Source organism: Dermacentor andersoni, chromosome 9 (assembly GCF_023375885.2).
Source record: "Dermacentor andersoni chromosome 9, qqDerAnde1_hic_scaffold, whole genome shotgun sequence".
NCBI classification, from domain to species: Eukaryota; Metazoa; Arthropoda; class Arachnida; order Ixodida; family Ixodidae; genus Dermacentor; species Dermacentor andersoni.
The window spans coordinates 452509-470931 of NC_092822.1; the positions used below are offsets into that span (position 1 = coordinate 452509).

Genomic DNA, 18423 nt, shown 5'->3' on the forward strand with positions numbered 1-18423 from the left:
CTGTGCCAACGGGAAAATGGAGAAGTAGAACACCCCGTCCTGTATGCTAGTCGTAAGCTGACGAGTCGTGAGCAGGCGTATAGCGCCACCGAGAAAGAGTGTGCGTGTATCGTGTGGGCCGTTCAGAAATTGTCATGTTACCTAGCTGGCTCGAGGTTTATCATTGAGACGGATCACTGCCCTCTCCAATGGCTGCAGACCATCTCTCCCAAAAATGGCCGCCTCCTGCGCTGGAGCCTCGCTTTGCAACAATATTCCTTTGAGGTGCGTTACAAAAAGGGGAGTCTCAACGGTAACGCCGATGGCTTAAGTCGAAGCCCCTAACGTGGGAATCAGCCTCAAAATTGCTTGTTACTGATGTTTTTCTTCCTGAGGCAGGATTTTTAACCTATTGCTTTCGTGTAGTGTTTCAAAGTGATGATGTGCTTTCTAGTGCAATTTTCCGATTTGTGGACGCGTTCTGAGTGCTGCTAAACTACTGTAAGGAACTAGGCAGCAGTATAAAAGGGGAAAGAGCCTGGCAGGGCTTAGTGAGGGTTGTGCCGTGCTTGCTGACTGAGCGGTTGACTTTCAGGCGTGGTTCTAACGCTTGCCGGAAACGAGAACAAAAATGTCAACTCTCCCGAAGTCACTTTGCAGTGTCCTGTGTGAACCTGAACGTGAGAACGAGGCCTTCTCTGTGCGCTGCGCTCAAGAAACGCCAAAGGACGCCCGACTTCGGTTATGAGCATCATCGAGCGACATCCCTCCGGACAGCGGATGCAGTCCCCTGACCATCGGGATCTCCTTCCCCCGGCGGGGCGGTCTGTTACGTTTCGCCTACAACGCGCGGTAATGCCGGCGCGGATGCAACGGACGCCGGGGCTTCGTTCAAAGCGGCGGACATTTTGGGCCGTTCGACGCCGCCGCAACGCCTCCCCGCCAAGCGTGTCCAGGCGTGTTTCAGTGCCACGTGTCTTCGTGCGTGCGTGTGTGTGTGTGTGCCCACGCTTGTCAAAGCGCGGCAGCCGGGGAGCGGAGCTCCCCAAGTGAGGTGCCAGGAGGTCTGTCCGTCGGCGGGTTGGCGATGCGTCACTACACTCGGCTCAACATGTCTCTCGGCTCGACCGTGCGCGCCGTCGCGTGGGCTCATGCTCCGCCGTAGCGTGGGCTCATCCTGTGACCTTCCTTCTGGCCGGCGACGCCGAGAGTATAAGAGCAGCTGCCCCCGGACGCCAGGAGAGAGGCTCCGATTTCTTCTGTTGAGTTACGTGCTCTCCCGTCTCTCCACTTCGGTCGACCTGACCGGCCGCTCTTTTGCTATGTTAGAATAAACAAGTTGTTCTGTTACCAGTCTTCTCATGCTTTGCCGGGACCTTCGGATGCTTCCAGTGCCCCAGGCCGCCAGGCCAACGCTACCCTTGGGGCTTGCGACCCATTGGCAATAACGGGCGTCAGCACCGAGACCCCAACACCACATCCAACCGATCATCATCCGACCGGGTGGAGACGACACTGAAGAAAGTGACTGACTGCGAGCTGTCCGGCATTGAGCCACTCAACGAAGCATAAAGGCTTCTTATTAGTGAAAGAACAGCCCTTATTGGGGCTACCAAAATTTTGCCGGTGGGCTAGCAGCAGTCAAACATTCTTCCACGAGCTCTTAAATAAATAAGAAGTTCATTTGGTGACATATTCCTTTTAATGGAAGCTCAATTCTGAAAAAGCAACGTCATGCACAGATCATGCTCAGTTTAAGTTCTGGCATGGAAACATGCTTAAATGTTGGAAAATCTGAATGCAAATACAGTTATTAGCCCTAAATAACTATGCAGGGCCCAAAATGCTCACTTGGGCAGCCACTGTCCAGCTTGACACGAAAAAGTAGTAGTCAACGCACCTCCCATGATCCTGAAGGAAGGCAAGGCTGTAGAAAGAACCATACCAAGCAGTATGCAAAATGCAATGTAGGAGTTGTGTACGAAATCCCCTTGGCATGTGGCAAGTCCTACATAGACGAGAAGAAAGGGGTTATTTCATTTAATAAGCACGAGTAGTTTCCCCTATGTTGTCCTTGGTGTCAGTGTTTGTTCGCTTCTTATGATATGACTAAGTCCTACATAGGGCAGATGGGACGGTGCCCGAGTGATCTAGCCAGGGAACATGAACAAAAGTTAATGAAAGATGAATTGGTGCATTTCCCTGTGCACCACTTTTCAAGGAGATGGGGAGAAGCCAGGACCAGACTGCACGTAAACTGATGGAGGCATATCACATTAAAAAAAAAGGCAAGGCTGTGTTAGTGACATTTCCATTAGGCTGCTTCAATCGGAGATGGATTTCTTTTATAATTTGTTGCCCCGCTAGGCTGATGAGTGTTCTTGCTTGCTGTGTTCCGCATGTTCTATTTGTCTATATACATACTGCTACAGGTTGCTCTGAATAATCCAGTTGAAAGTTACCGCCCGTGTCGTTTTTGTGTTCTCTTCTGCTGTCCCCATCTTTATTTGCGGTTAATATGATACGCAACACCCAGGTCGCAGGCAAGCATGTGCTGCTGCCCTTCGTCGCGCCACTCCGATCACCCCGGCTTATTCTATGTAGACGTCTCAGGCCCTTCCCCCTCGGATCACTTCACGGCCGCTGTGATCACCGAGGGTCACCACGTCGATGGCCTCTCCTTTTGAGTTGACACTGTAACTCATGCAGAGGAGGTTGCCATCGCTTTGGCCAACTCCCACCCCACCACTCGCACTATCTTGACAGATTCGCGCTCAGCCTGTTCTTGATCCATCCAGGGTTCCATTGCCCCGCTGGCGGCTAGTCTCCTTCAGGCTGCCTCCTGGCGCTTCAACCCTCACTCCATCAGAATAATCTGGACCCCAGGCCACACAGGTCCTCCCGGCAAAGAGGCGACAAATGCCGCTGCCCGCGCTTCTCTCTTCTGGGCTGCTGCCCTTCCATGTCCCGAGTCGGATCCTGGCAACTAGAGCCTCACACGCTAGCACTACAGCAATACTCTGGGTTATTATCGCACTTTGCGCCAATTCTACCCTGAACCTGCAGGCGGTTTGGCGAAAGCGGATGAACGACTACTACGCCACCTTCAGACCAATACTTTCCTTAGTCCGGTGGTCACCCGGCACTTGAATTCATGCTGGAAATCTCTGGCACGTGCACAAATCGTAAAGTTCTCGCCGACACTTTTCACGTTGTGGCTTTGTGCCCCGCTACCCCACTCTCTTTCTCATCCCCTTTCTCCATCCCTACTAGAGAGGCTTGGGAGAAGTACCTTCTCGGCTGCTCTACTTTAGAAGCTCAACGTTCATTGGTGGCGCGTGCTCGGGGAGCGACCATCTCCAATGGCGTTCCGGACTAGGGGCTACCACTCAGGCACACAGCAAGCAAGTCTCTTATTAGCTTCTCGAATAAAATGTTTCTACCACCACCACAAGCTGCCTCAGTGGAGCGTCGCTGCAGTCTTTCGCTAGCGAGGGCGGTCGATGCATGCGCCCTCTTTTGCCTCGCTCTTTCCAAGATGGCTGCCTCCAGTGGCATGTTCTCGACCACGCCGTGCACTTAAGCCATGCCTTTATGTTCGTCTTTGCAGCGCAAGCCACAAAAGCGATTTCGCATAAATGAAGGTTAATGTTTGCTAAAAAAGTTGCAAGTGCTGAACCCCGTATTGTGGGAGGATGTGGTGCACGCTGTTAGTAGCGCTGTGCAGGGCGTTGATACAGTACTTCAAGGAGGTTTAGAAACAAAATGCTGGAGTGGCCGCCCCCATAGTTTCTTACCAGCACAGGTGAAGCCTGAGTTTGCCTATACTTCTACTGTGAAAGAGGGCCGCGACAGTTGAATTTCTCACAACTCGCGTCCTTTTGGTCAGTTATTGCAAATGCTAGGGGTATTAGAACACAGAAGCCCTTAAGTTATTGCCCAAAATGTTACCTTTGGTTGCGTATTGATATCATGATGTTCTGTAAAATTTGAAAAAAGCATTTAGGCTTCCTTCTGAAACTAGTGACAGAAGAAAGACGTCCGGCGATATCTATACAGCTAAATTAAGCATCCTAAACAGCTGAGCGGGAAAAGAGCGCTTTGTATATTCCCCGCTATTTGCTAACATTACTTCTTTCCTATGCTAAGATGGCAGCGGTTCAGCTTCACTTTTGAGACGGTATCTCCACTCCAGCAAATTTTTTCCAACTGTAGCGTTGGTGTCAGAAAAGATTGGATGTGGAATGCAAGCTCGCTGGCTATCATGTGATGTTCCCCCAAGACTGCGCTTTATTTACCACTGGATAAAATGGAGCGGTAACGCATTACAAGTACACGTTTAGATACTTCATGGCCAAATGAGTTTATATATATATATATATATTAGTTTTACTTTATAAAAGTGATCAATGGGTGTTTTTATCTTGTTTCATTACCCTGAATTTGGCCAGAGGGCACTGCAACTACGAAAGGAACGCTTCCCTAAGCTAAATGCATAACTAAAACGTGAAAATCACCCGCCGCTCCGCTGTGGCTTAGCAGAGCAATTCTGAGCAGAGCGGACGTTAAAGATTCTGAACTAAAACCCACTCTATTGTCTAGTACACTCTATTCACGACTTTTCAGTGCTGCAGTAATGGCGCCCTCTGAACCAGTGCTCTGAACGTCTGAACCACACCGTTCAGACGTTCAGGTGCAGGAAAGGCAATGTTACTGGACTAGGTTCTTCTAGTACACTAATTGCGCCGCCTCTCCCAGTTTCCGGACGCACACAGATGGAATCACTTATGTGCACCACGTACTCAAAATTGAAAGCGTAATGGAATAGCGTCCCGCACATAGACAACGCTATCGCACTATAGTACTAAAACTCAATTTTTTTGCAAAATTTGTTTGTGGAATGGTAACGCTATCCCTTAACCCTGTTATTAAGCTAACATTAAACTAAGCTGTCTAATATTAGCCGTGAAGGAAATTTAGGTGAAGAGGACACCATTTAAATGCATATGGGCAGAGGATAAGCCTTCAATGGCTATTATTTTCAATAACGCTCTTTGAAGATTTGAGAGAGAAAATTTTGCAACAAGGGTGTCTACGTGCTAGAGCACAGGCGAATTTCTGAAGAAACTCCTTATTGCATGAAAGAAGGAGTTCTGCATAGCTAAGGAAGAGCTTTCAGTTGACACCTACTTAAGAAGTTGCTACTGAAAGGCCAATGCAGAAAATGCGTGCCTAATGAAAACTTGAGCAAATTCGAGTGTGGACAGCGAACATACGCAGTTAAAATATACACCAGTAACTTCTTATGTTCCAAGCCAGAATTTTATAGGAGGCTGGTGGGTGACCGAACTACAAACTCTCCTGTGTTAAATACCCAGAACCCAGACATCACACCAAGGCACATCAGAGTCCTTGTAGAAAGAAATGGGCACGTGATAGAGCCTGTGGTTCTTTGCCAGCCTTTGAATGCATAAGTATCGATATGTTATGCCAGTGCGTGAGTTTCCATCTAGGTGCATACACACAGCCATTACACGAGACCAGTATAGCAAGAAAAATTAAAGCCAACAAAATAGTAATAAATTTATCCAGCAATAAATCATCTGTACAGATAATGAGTCCCCTTGACAGACATTCAATAATGAAGAGGCACACAACCAACACATTGTGCAAGGGGACACTGAAAAGAAATATTAAGTTCAGCTAGACTGCCACATCATGCACAAAACATCTTGCACAACTGCACTGCAACTTAATATGTGGGCCTGCACACAGAGAAACCCAGCCATGGTTTTATTTTCTCTAAGCAGTCTAGGCTAGTTTAGTGTTTCCCTTTAGCGTGTCCCTTTAATGTCATTGTGAAAGTAGGAACATAACGAGCGTATTGTGCTGCAAAAGAAGCTAAATAGGCAATATAGAACAACCCAAATATGCTACCATATAGGCTCATGCATTTTTACTTGGAATGTTGATTGCTCAAATTGCTAGGAAATGCATATTATATGTGATGCTTTGGGTTACAAGTGATGGCTTCACCTACCCATTGGACAAGTGTGTAACAAAAAGCCCACCATGGCCTCACTTGAGTTGCAGCTATCATGCCCTGTGGAGATGCTGTGCATGTTTATGCACAGTCTTAAGTCCTGCACGTGGGCGAAATACGTTTAAGTGAATCAAACTTGATGATGCCAATATACCCTGTCTCTGATATGACTGCAGCAGATCTCCTGCCAAACGAGCACTGAATATGCATATGAGCTTGGCAAAGCAGCATCGTCTGCATTACTCAAATGGGTATTCCAGCATAATTTACTATTAATGCTGAATCCAGAAAGTGCGACATGTATAACAAGCACAACAGAAATAAGCTTTGTTCAGACCAGCTTAGGAGCCTTGCATCATCTGGCAATTTTCTTTTAGTAATCAAAAGAAGAGGTCTGAATATAAAACAAAACTATAGGGCCCCAAAAAGCTGTGTCAGCACAATATCACAATTACATGCTTGACAAATGGTGAACCAAATTTGTTCGAGGACTCGGATTAAATGTGCGACTAGCAGTGCTGCGAGAACACAAGTGGTCACATTGCTAGCTTAGTTCTTTCAAGGTGTTACGAAGATGCTGGATGAACTTATAAGACTTGAGCATGCAACAAAGACTTCAGCTAGAAGAGTGGAATGATATGAAAAACACAGTGAATCTGCATACTTTTGCAAATAATCCATAAACATTCTTAATGCAACTGATAGCCAAGCTCTCACCTGAAGTGTTTGTTCCTTACAACAGGCTGCAAAGGTCACTCTCCTAGAACGAAGTCCAAGGAGCTCTTTCTCTATTTAGAGGTGGCAACTGCCACTATATTTTGTCGTACATGAAAAGGCTCTGCCATCACAGCAGGACTCTCCAAGTAAGAAAGGGCAGCAGATTGCTGCCAAACACAAATGCTTATATGACGTAATAGTTCTGTGGAAACCCGCAAGGCGGAGAGAAGTAATTAATTAGAGCAATTGTAGCAATTGCTACGACTGGGTAGATGTCTCATTTTCCTCTATTTAACAAATGCTTATATGACAATCTAGAGAACTGCTACACAAAATGTAGTAGTTAGTTTTAAACAGTTTTGTAAGCCTTGGCTCAGACTTGCGTGTTGTCTCACACACTGGAGCACGCAGTCCATTTTTGATGTCTCAATCCAAGAATACTTCACCTGAAGCCTGGTAAGAACACCTGCTAAGTATGTTGCAGTAAATGGGGATAAAGTTGAAGTTGATGACCAACATTAAGTACACCAGAAAACTAACAGAAACCCAGTGCCATCACAGTTTCACACACCCCAACAGGTTTGTCTACACACATGAAAATCTAAATCCCGATGAAATGATTCATTTGAGCTCACTTTAATGAGCGCATTATATGCTGCCGCTGTGATCATTTACACAGGGCAAGTTGCAATGGCGCTTACACCCCTGCATCTGTTCCGCTCTGTTGTAGCCAAATGTAAGACAGGAAACAACTGCACTGTCATGTCTTACTTGACTGAGCACGTATTTTGTTGTATAAGGACGGAAGCCACACAAAAGACACCAACAGCCGTGCACTGACAGCAAAAGTGGCCCTTCATAGAACATGCCTTGGCTTGGCGAGAAAGATGAGTGGTGCACACTGCTTGCATGTCACCATGAAATGTCCCACGAAATGAATGTCCATGAAATGTCCATCCCATGAAATGCCCAGTTTTTCTCGCTATTTTAAAGGAAAAGCCATGCAAGCACTTGAGCCAGCAAAGTATGCAACACCTTTAAGAAATATATGGCCCATACCGAAACACACAGAGCTTTTGCTTCTACAATGCATACAAACTGTAGTGTGTATTTACCGAGAAGAGGCACAAAATTTTTTTACTATCAACTGCACCCCATGTGTGCTGCTAAAATGACTGTACCTGGAGCACTGTCCAAATGTGTCTCAGCTGCTTCATCTGGACCCAATGCAACTCAAAATGCCTGATGAAATTTGGATTTGAATTAGTCCAGGAACACTGACACAAGCGGACACTTGAAGACACACTGCATACTAGATGAGTGACTGCACTAGAAGCAATGCTGTTTTGTAAAGCACCACACCATCCATCAAAGCGATGACTCATCCTCTGAAGAGCATCCCACAGCTGAGCCAATTAAGGCTCTCATCGTGGAGGTGGCTGCTGGGATGGAGCAATGTTAGTCTGGTAGGTAGGCCGCTGTGATGCACCGCAGTAGTCAACGACACTGTCTGGCGACTGGAGTGACTGAGCATACAAGGGGTTGACATTGGCTGCGTCGAAGTGGGTGCTGTCATAAAGCGAGTTGTTCTGCACAGAAGAGAAACAGCAGACCTTTAAGCTCCATTCATCCTTATTTTGCTAGACTTCCCTTTTACAGCACCTTTTCCTGATGACATTCTCAGGCTGAGAATTTAGATATGAAGAATGTGTTCAATACTTTGACTTAACGGGGCACCAATAAGACCATTCATGGCTAGTATTGCCATTGACCAAGAGAAACAAAGTCCAGGCACTACCAGATAGCATCCTGAACTTGAGGATACTTCAAGAGGGCCAAGTGCTAGTCATCCAACTATGCATAAGAGAATTTGTAGCAAACACAAGGTTACGCCAGACACTCTCAATCTGTGAGGTCTCAAGAGAATGACGAAGGTCATCAAGTTCTCGTCCCTCAATTTATTCTTCATGGTATTTACTACAAAATTTTGTACTTTGAGTGCAATGAACACCCACTTTTCAAATATTCTTCAATGTCTTTATTTAGCTTGTTTTGTGCATCTGTAGGCTAAGCTTGTGATGTGAACACAGCTGAAAGGATAACATTTGTGGGACTATAAACCAATAAAGAACAAAGAGAATAAACAATTTTTACAAAATGTTGGCTGGTTTCTTGCATGTGCTTCTGCACAATGTTCTCTATATGGCCGAACTGCAATACTGGCTTTCAATTTGTAGTTTGGGAACATGTAATCAAGCTACTGAACCAATATGCTTTCCACTTCACAACAGGTTACGAATTACACATTTTAGTTCAGGTTCATCTCTGGAGCAGATAAGTGCAATTCAAACCAGTTGAAAATGACTGACTAAATACCATATTTACTCGTGTTAAGCCCGCCTTCGTGCAAGGTCCCCCTCCTGTGGAGTAAGAAAATTTGGAAAAAAAAAAATGTAACGAAGCGTCGCATGCATGCCCACTAGCCGATTCATGTCTGCAAGCCATTGTTAGATGGCACTAGTTGTCCTGCCAACAATGGAATTATCATCCAAACCTACTACACCACAACTTTAGTCACTGACTCGGACAAAGAGGTATGGCAGCAATGGTTAAGCCTAGTCAACGAGTGCAATGGGCGGCAAGCTGTTGTGGGAACTTCGCGATTAAAATTTGTGTACCAGTACATTAAACTCCGTACACAGGCTAGACTGACGGCCACACGTGTGAAGTGAAGTTTGGATGCATGGGCTATTAGCCAGCAACTACTGCGAATGCCTACCAAATTTGTATGCCCTTAGTAGACGCAACAGCAGAAGCTCAGGTAAGGGCATAGAGCTAATAATGCTCCAAACCTATTGTGCGCCACACGAACTAAACTGACACTGTCGTAGAGTAAAGGCCACACGCGTGATATCCGCACTTCAGGACAACTTGCAACGTACATCAGCCTGCATTGCATGATGGGTGGACGCGAAACGTACCCATGGTCTCGGTCATCACAAATCTAGAACTTTATTTTATTGAAGCAGAACATTGAACAAAAGTCCATAAATCAATTTCTCGCTGTGCTGCCACTTTAAAAAAACAACAAAATCAATTTTACTGCAGTGATTCATTTCTTAAGAGCTGCTTACTCAAGAATTTTCACAGAACTGTATGTCCGGAAAACTAGCTGGCACCTAGTGGTTGTGTTATTTTGCATAGCAGTCTGATTGCTGTTTGAGGGTTCAACAAGTAGCTATAAGCCTGCTTCGTGTAAGACACGCACCTAGTAAAAAATCCAGAAAAAAAAGTGTAGGCCTTACACGGGTAAATATAGTAATCATTCACACATGGAGAAGACGAATTCAAGAAAAGCACAGAGCTCTGCAATGTGCAGGGACTAAAACAATGTCTGTGAAACCTGTCAGTTGCCCAATGACTACTCTTATGGTACAATGCGTTTCAATCTGGCATGTCCCTACTTGATAGCATCTTCAAGACCAATTTTGTTTTCAAAACCAAACACGGCAGAGAGAAAATTATATTTGGGTTCCTGCAGCTTGTTTTGCCGCCTTAAGAAGCTGTAATCACGCATGCCATAGAGACTGCGCTGTTACAAGGGAAAACCATGTGGTGAAGACCACAGAACTATGTTAATTTGAAGTGTTAAACATGTTATATTGGACACTTAAGAAAAAGGTACAGCATCGTTGCTGCCCCTGCAAGGAAATTATTGTGAGCTGAACTCTTACAGCTGATGTCACTGCTGAAATGTGCAGTAAGGCCACTCCTCATTACAGCCAAGGTAATGGAGAGGAACTTACGTTTGACCGGTGCCCCAAGACGGCAGGCATCCCATGCAGGTTCACAGGGACAGAAAGTGGGGGGCATGCTGTAGGGGCATGCAATGCACTGTGTTAGGGTAAGCGTGCATGCAAGGAGCTGAAATGCATTGCTTGGCCATGCCACCTATGCCGACAGGCATATTTGCAATCGAGTAACCTTTGGCACCTCTACAAGGCATTGTTATACAGTTGCTATGTGGAACCAAATGCAACCCAGGAACTATATGAGAGAAAAGAGCTGCCAATCATTATCAACTCATCACAGAAAAAGTGTTGGCTCATGGGCAAGAACTTCCCTGAGCCACTGCTTCAATTCTTGCACTAGAAAGGCAAAGAAATCAGTTGCAAATAAAAAAAAATGGAAGCTAAAGTGCCTTACCATACTGAAATGCAAGCATCATCTGATGGAAAAATTGGTAGCACTGCTTCACCGACATGCTCACAGCAAATGGCATGCTGATGAAAATAGTGCCTTACAGGCATTACCAAGCTGAGGCCTGTGCCATGGAGCAGTAAGGAGACAATGTCATGACATGCTGCATTTTAAATGCGTGGGTCATGAAAGCTCATGAAACCAGCGTGCAGGTGAAATCTGACGTGCATTGTGCTCTTTTCTTTGGCTCCCATAGAAGCGAGAAGAAACAAGCCAACCCACAGAAGTGAACTTGCTCAGGACGAACTGGTAGGCTAGTTGGTTATGCATGTCTATTTTATTACAGCGCACAAAAATTTTACAAGGACCGACAGAGCAGACACCACAAGGCACTGACTGCAACGGATTTATTGCCACGCAAAGTGCTTGTAAATATACAATTGGACGCATATGCACGTGCAGAAAAAACAACAAAGCCAAGGCGATACACGAAGTGGGAATCAATGCTATGTTGAACATAAAACCAAAACAAAAGCAAAACTGCACTATGAATGAAATCTGCCGACCAAGTCACTACGTGAACTGGTGCTCTTGAAACAACCAATATTGGGTCACTATGCCTAAGGAAAGACACAGGTGTGCTGACACAATTCTTTTTAAGCTTTGATATCTCGCCTGCTTCAACTACTTTTCTCGTGGTCACCTTAGTACACCTGCGCAGGATCGTGCTCTGCTCAAAGAAAGGCCCCTGTTCCTTACACTGTTCGCAGTCTCGGCAATGTATACCTAGGTGTGCAGAGGCAGCAGTGAGGCGATGGGACAGCTACGTATATACATTGTCGAGACTGCAAGCGGTGTAAGGAACGGTGGCCTTTCTTTGAGCAGACCACAAATCTGCGCAGGTGCGCCAAGACGACCCCGAGAGAAACAGTAGAAGCAGGTGAAATATCAAAACATTGTGTCAGCACACCTTCACTGTTGTTAAACGACAAAAGCACCTTTTCTTAGGCATAGTGACCGAACAACGGTTGTCTTAAAGGCACCAGTTCATGTGGTGACTTGGTCATCACGAGTTCATTCATATTGCAGTTTTGCTTTTTGTTTTATGTGTGATGTGGCTTTCAATCCCAAGAGATCTTTCACCACTATCGAGGAAGGGCTTCACGTTTTGCCTTGGCTTTCCTTTTTCTGCGAGTGCTTATATTTATATAATATTATAATAATAATTAATAATACTTATATAACTGTATTATATTTACAAGCGCTTTGAGTGGCAATAAACCAGTTGCAGTCAGTGCTTTGTGGTATCTACTCTGTCGGTCCCATTCAATTTTTTGTGCGCTGCGATAAAATAGCCATGACAAGTGCCTGACAAAGCCTATCTGCGTGCAAATGTGCACCATGTATGCCACACACCTAGAACAATGAACACAAGGTGTTGGCTTGGATGCTGACAAATTTCTCTACACTGATGAGCACCAACACAGCTTTGAGTGAGCTAAGTGAGCAACCACAGGAGACATAAAAAGGCAGGCATGTTGCGTACCTATGCAGGCCTCATGAGAGGCAGAGATGCTGTAGCTAGGTGTTTATGACAATCAAAGCTCCATCACCGTGTGTCATTTTGCAATTTACATGTTATGAATAGGAACAAGCGACTCTGTACCATGTACTGAAAAGGTGACCATCAGTCAAAAAACCTCTCGGACAACACCCACTAACGGTCACATGAGCACATTGCCAAATGTACAAGGCAACTCAATTTCCACTTAAGGTCTTCTTCCATGATACATGTCACAGGTATGACAGAGCAGGCCAGCTATGCTCCCTGTGAGCAGCTGTCACGTGACTTCTGTGGACCTTACATAAGCTAGTGCATCTATGTGTTTATCTGCAACACATAGTGCGCAGTGGAAATGGAGGCTACGAGAGGTGGTCGCAATCCCGAAACTCCGACACAGGCGTAGAAATTGGCAAGATTTCATTTGGTGCATGGCACACTTTTTCTGTCACCGCTTGCCAGGCACTGCAATCTAGCTTTTTTACCATGTAAAGAAACAGTGAAAATTGTGCTAAGGTCTTGTCTGCTTTTTGAGCTAATGTTTTCTTTCAACAGAGTCTAAAAGGTTGGAATCAAACTTTCTTTTTGTTGTTGCTAAGGCAGTTCCTGGAGCAGTAATGACCTTGCAGTAATCTTACATTAGACATAAAGCAGATGTCGCATGGATAATACATTTAGAAAATAACACATTTAAGGATTAACTATTGCTAACACATGCATCAATAAAATAAATCCTTATTGGATCGTTTCGTCTAAGCACTGTAAACAAAATGTTATTTGTAAGCTTGATTTCTTATGGTTTCATTCCACAATGAAACCCTGAAAAAGCTTCCAGGAACTAAATTTCATGAAAATCATGTCACTGTTTGGACACTGTAGTGGAAAACTCAATGTGGTGAATTCTTCACGAGACCATTGTTCATGAACACTTGATTTGCTAAAAAAAAAGTCATTTGCAGTATCTTTTCTCAGTGAAAGGAGGTATACTAAGCTATATTTATTGAGAAAATAAGCAACAAAATTTTATCAGAAATAAATGTCTCCTTTCAAAAATGTACTATTGTCATTATTAGTTAACTTCATAAAACAGAACAGGAGAATAACCACTGCACTTATAGCAAAGACTAGACAATAAAATTTTATTGCTTCACACTGATCGAGGTTCTAGACCATGAGCTATCTAAGTGGATTCCATGGAACCAAAGGGTTCCGCAGGCCCCTCCACAGGGTTCCGTGAGCTCGATCTAAGGAACTGCAATTACTCATGCCCAAGTGTCAAAAAGCACACCAGAGAGCGTAAGAGAAACAAAGCAAACTGTGCAACAAATCCACTAGCAGCTCTTAGCTACAAAGCCTCCGAAGATGGGCAGCACATCTAAGCTTTTCCACTTAAATCTCGGAAGCCGTAACTTACAACCTGTTTTGACCCGTTTGAGCCGTTTGTAGATAGGTGCCGCTAGCATGCACACTGACGTATACATCGAAGGATTAAAAAAATAAATGCGCAGAGCAGCGTAACCAAGTTCATTTTAGCAGGCCCTGCACACTCAAGTTCCAGCATTCGCCACAGAGAGCGAAAAATCAATGCCGGCGCGTTCCAGCATGAAGCACGTAAGTGGAGCTACTGTAATTTGGTCGCATACTTTAATTCATATTTATTCTCCTGGGGCACTCAATGTGGCTAAATATTTTATCTATAAATGTACATATAATAACCGACAAACGTGGTTACCATGCCATTTTTGTACGAACTAAGTAGGCCATTGTGTTTATTAGGCTTCTGTTATTAAAGTCTGTGCTTTATTACTTGAACGAAGGTTTTAAGACCTCATTGATGTGAGATAAGCAGCAGCCCATTGGCATCAATTGCAGACCGGGCCACTTATCGATTCAAATTGTACGGCGGTAATATTTGTGAACACGGTGGTCGTTTCCTTTCAGCAGCAACACACAGGTTTGTTTTAATTAGCCAACGTTAATATCTCAGCCAATTTACGCGTGCAAGATTCATTAGCCACCACCAAGTAATGTGTTTAAAGGGACACTAAAGGCAAATATTAAGTCAAGCTAAAGTGATAGGTTAGTGCTCGGGAATCTCTACCCCGCAATGCAGAGATCTAACTTGGCTCGAACTTGACTTCTGGCAGTCTCAAGACAGCTTCGCCACGTGTCTTAAATCATGCTCGACCTTGCAGACGACTTGTGGACGACTTGGCTGCGTCGAACTCCGCTCAAGTTTCAAGTCTGCTCCCGGGCTAGCTTGAAACTGACTTCGTGTGTTATTCCAACATGGCAGCCTCCCAAACGGACGTCGCGCGAAGGTTGGCTGCTTTTGAGTTTTCTTGCCACGCCATGGATACAGCATTTTCAGAGGTGCAGCCCTTGCAGAAAATTCTGCGACCCGCCCTACGTGACCGAGGGAATCCGATGGAGCTGTACGACGACAAACAATTCGTTGGTCGCTACAGATTCATGAAGAACGCCGTGCGACTTCTCGCTATGTTGCCTATCAGGGTAAGTGGGGACAACAGAGAACAGCCTGTGTGCCTCCCATGCTGCAGTTGCTGATGGCTGTAATGTTTTACGACGCTGGCACGTTTCAAACAGCTACCGTGGGTCCGGTCAGCATTCCTCAGTCAACAGTGTACTGCGCAGTTGGAAAGGTGACTCTGCTTATCGCGAAGCACTTGCGCTCGATGCTGGTGCGCTTCCCGCAGTCGCGGAAGGATTGATTGCGAGCGTATTTTCTCATCTCCAATGACTACACATGCCATCACCAGTTATTAGCGCTCACGACCACATTTACGCTCAGCATGCCGAACTGTCGCGCACTCATCCACCGAATACGAAACATGCGCATGAGCATAATAAAAAGTAGCCTGAATGAGCTAGTCATGCAGAACATGTGCGCTTACCAATTTTGTGGCGCTCTCGCTTGTCTTTCGCAGCTTCCTCTTTCTGCTTTTGCTTCTGGTTGGTTCAGCATTTCTTCAGTTGCAGGTGATTGCGTAGCGTAATCCCGTGGTTGGCATTATAGTGTTTTGCTATTTATTTCCATGTCTGATTCTTCTTGGTCAACAGCGCGACATCAGTTTTCTTGCATTCCACAATATGCTTGTAGTCGTTCACAAGTGTCGTCAGCAGGCTCTTTTCGTCTTCTGTAAAACGGGGTGCCGTCTTGTGTTGCGGTGCATTCTCTTGGGAGGAGAGCGTACGTGAGTGCCACATTTCAGCGTCAAAGCCTGTTGACAGGACAGCAATCTTGTACCAAATGCGGTGCGCGGCTGTCGCACGAGCCCCACAACTTGTTTTCCTAACAGACGACATTTTCCTAGCAGGCGACACGTGCTGCCAATTTGCGATGTCTACGACTGTGCCACACTCTCCCTCTCGTTGTTCTCGACAAACCCTCCATGCGAAGTAGACAAATCGTTTGCATGTGTCATTTTATTTATTTATTGTTTTTTATCGGTTGTTGTCACCCATATGGGTCCGGACAGGGGACTCTACGGCGCTCGGTACTCCTCGTTCGCAGCAGATGTTGCATTCTTTCTTTCTTGTTTATGACTCTGGCCTAGCGCGTTCGAATAAGTTGGCCTTTTCTTCAAAGAGTCACGTAGCCCGACCAGAACAAGGGCCGTCGCCTTCCTACTGGAATGCCTATAGGTGAAAAGGGACGCGCGAGCTCCTTCAGAAACCGACCGTATGCCTCGTCTCGGCCTCTTGTATCCGGTTGCCGGCCCGGACGGCACACGAATGCCTTGCGGCAATCGAGAACAAAAGCCGTTGAAAGACCACCATACGAACCAACCATTTCGTTCGCTTCTCTACGGCCAGTTATACAAACACGCAACAAGACCTCCAAGTTAAAAATAAGCTAAAACCAAAATAAATGTGACTAAAATTTATTTGCAGTCAAATACACTGTCGCCTAAAAGTGGAGCACCGACTTGAAAAAATGGTGAAACCTGCAAATCAAAAAGCGCGCCAGAAAACCGAAACTTGAAAACCACTTAAACCAGCCGGGAACGCGTGCTTTCTGCAAGCAACACTGCCCATCGCAGCGGCGGACGTAGCCAGATGGAATAAATTTACCCAAACTATACTTCAGTACTTATGCCCTGGTAGAAATTTGGAAAGATACATACTTTTTTGCTGTACAACGTGCCTTACGCTAATAAATTTATTGTTAACCTCGAACACAGACGAGCAACCTGCTTTTGCATTGAAACACAGTCTTGACTTGATGAAGCAAGTGAGCTTGAGCATCTATGAAACACGAAAGCCAACTTGGGCATATTGAAGTCCGCCTCTTGCTTCGGGCCGACTTCATCAAGTCAAGTCCGAGCACGATCCAAGTTAGATCTCTACATTCGGGGTTAAGACGCCAATATTTTCGCAAACAGAGCCGCAAACAGAGCCCTCACAATCGACAAAATTAGGTAAATGCAGGACATGATTAGAGACTCCGCTGGGACATTCAAATGCTTGCCTGATGACGAAGGCATTCCTCTTCTGTCACTAGTACTCAACCACGCATTATAAAAACATCATTGTATTGCATTAAAAGACAACAGAAAATGCTACTTAGCCAGTTGTATTTGATTTTCAGAAAAATCTCATTGATGCTACCCTTGACAACGACGCAGGCGGTCGAAAGGTTTAGTTTTCACTCGACTCTGCGTCGGCCATGCATTTGAGTTTCAGTAGTTTCATTATCGCCTAGTGCTGCGCTGGTTTTTCTAGCTCATGAAACTTGCACAAACTGCAAGTAGCATAGAATTCTACTTCCATGTGATGCCGTGGGACGTCCGAACGGTCCCCGCCACTTGACCAAAAGCAGCTGCAATGGCAAATCCACTGCTCTGTCTTGGTTGAGTTTCTCTATGGCCGTGCATTTGTGTTCCAAGCAAAAAACCGTACTGCCGTTGGTCAGGGACCATTTCACTCACTGACAGCAACAAAGAGCCGTGATGGTGTATGCAACGTCACCACTCCCCAGTTGTGAGGCAGGAGATTTGAATTGTGTTAAAAGAATTCGGGCCCTTCAGATGCAATTTTCTCGTAAAGTCATTTCTTGGCACGAAACAAGCATTGCGAGGTTTCTGGAATGGTGTTTAGTATTTGTCTTTAGTGTCTCTTTTAACGATGGTGATTCTATCAGCTGCAGCGTTTCACTGGCATAATGGCTGCACGACTTCCGTCATTAGTGATCTGCCATGTCTGGACGCATAATGACGTGTTGCTTGGAAAAAAAAAAAAGAAAATGTACTAGCATGCGCAAAAATTAATCACTGGAACCAAGCACAGTCTGCTTGGAGACTACTCACAAAAGCGGATTAACTTTGCAGCCTCTGGGTATGCGCACTGGTGAGTAAAAAAGCAGTGTTTTGCATTTTCAACTTTGAATTTTTTTTTTGCGTGTGAGGCGGATAAAACAGATCCCTGTAGTTATTTCTTAAAGTCAAAAATAATAATTGTAATGTTATTACTGTTCAAAGGCAATTTAAATGAGGCTCTTGTTATTTTGCCGCATTGCTAAAATTTTTAACATGGAGTACAGCATAAAGAATACTTTTGGCTGTTTCTGCATTAATGATAAACCGTGATAAATTCACTGCACATTAGTAGCAAATGTACTTCCGCTGACACAGTTCATTTATCTATTTATTTATTATACCTCAAAGGCCCCTGGTGCGGTATTACATGAGGGTTGGGTTTAAATTACAGTGAAAGTATGATTCCAGTGCCGTCTTGAATTGATGTGGATTGGAGTGGTGCATGGTAATTGTACGTAGATGGTTCCAGTCCCGGTCCCATGCAGTCATCACAAAAAAGGAGTGAAGGTGAGTGGTAGTTTGGGCTGGGGGAGGGTCAATTAATCTGGGATGGCTTGTGCGGCTGGACAAGCGATGAACTGGTA

General features: G+C 45.1%; 1 protein-coding gene across 13 annotated transcripts in view; it reads right to left on the bottom strand.

The window, feature by feature from the left end:
* LOC126526907 (transmembrane protein adipocyte-associated 1 homolog) overlaps positions 1 to 18423 on the bottom strand; it is a 245480-nt gene that overhangs the window by 13610 nt on the left and 213447 nt on the right. For 11 of the 13 annotated variants that reach the window (XM_055068401.2, XM_055068402.2, XM_055068406.1 and 8 more), the window contains one exon: positions 5538 to 8328. The exons of 1 other annotated variant lie outside the window; for it this stretch is intronic. In XM_055068401.2, the coding sequence (XP_054924376.1) occupies positions 8164 to 8328 (165 nt within the window). In that variant the 3' untranslated portion in view covers positions 5538 to 8163. Of the gene's footprint in view, positions 1 to 5537; positions 8329 to 10545; positions 10614 to 18423 lie in introns of those variants that run through there. One more of the 13 variants, XM_055068411.2, reaches the window with a different exon arrangement.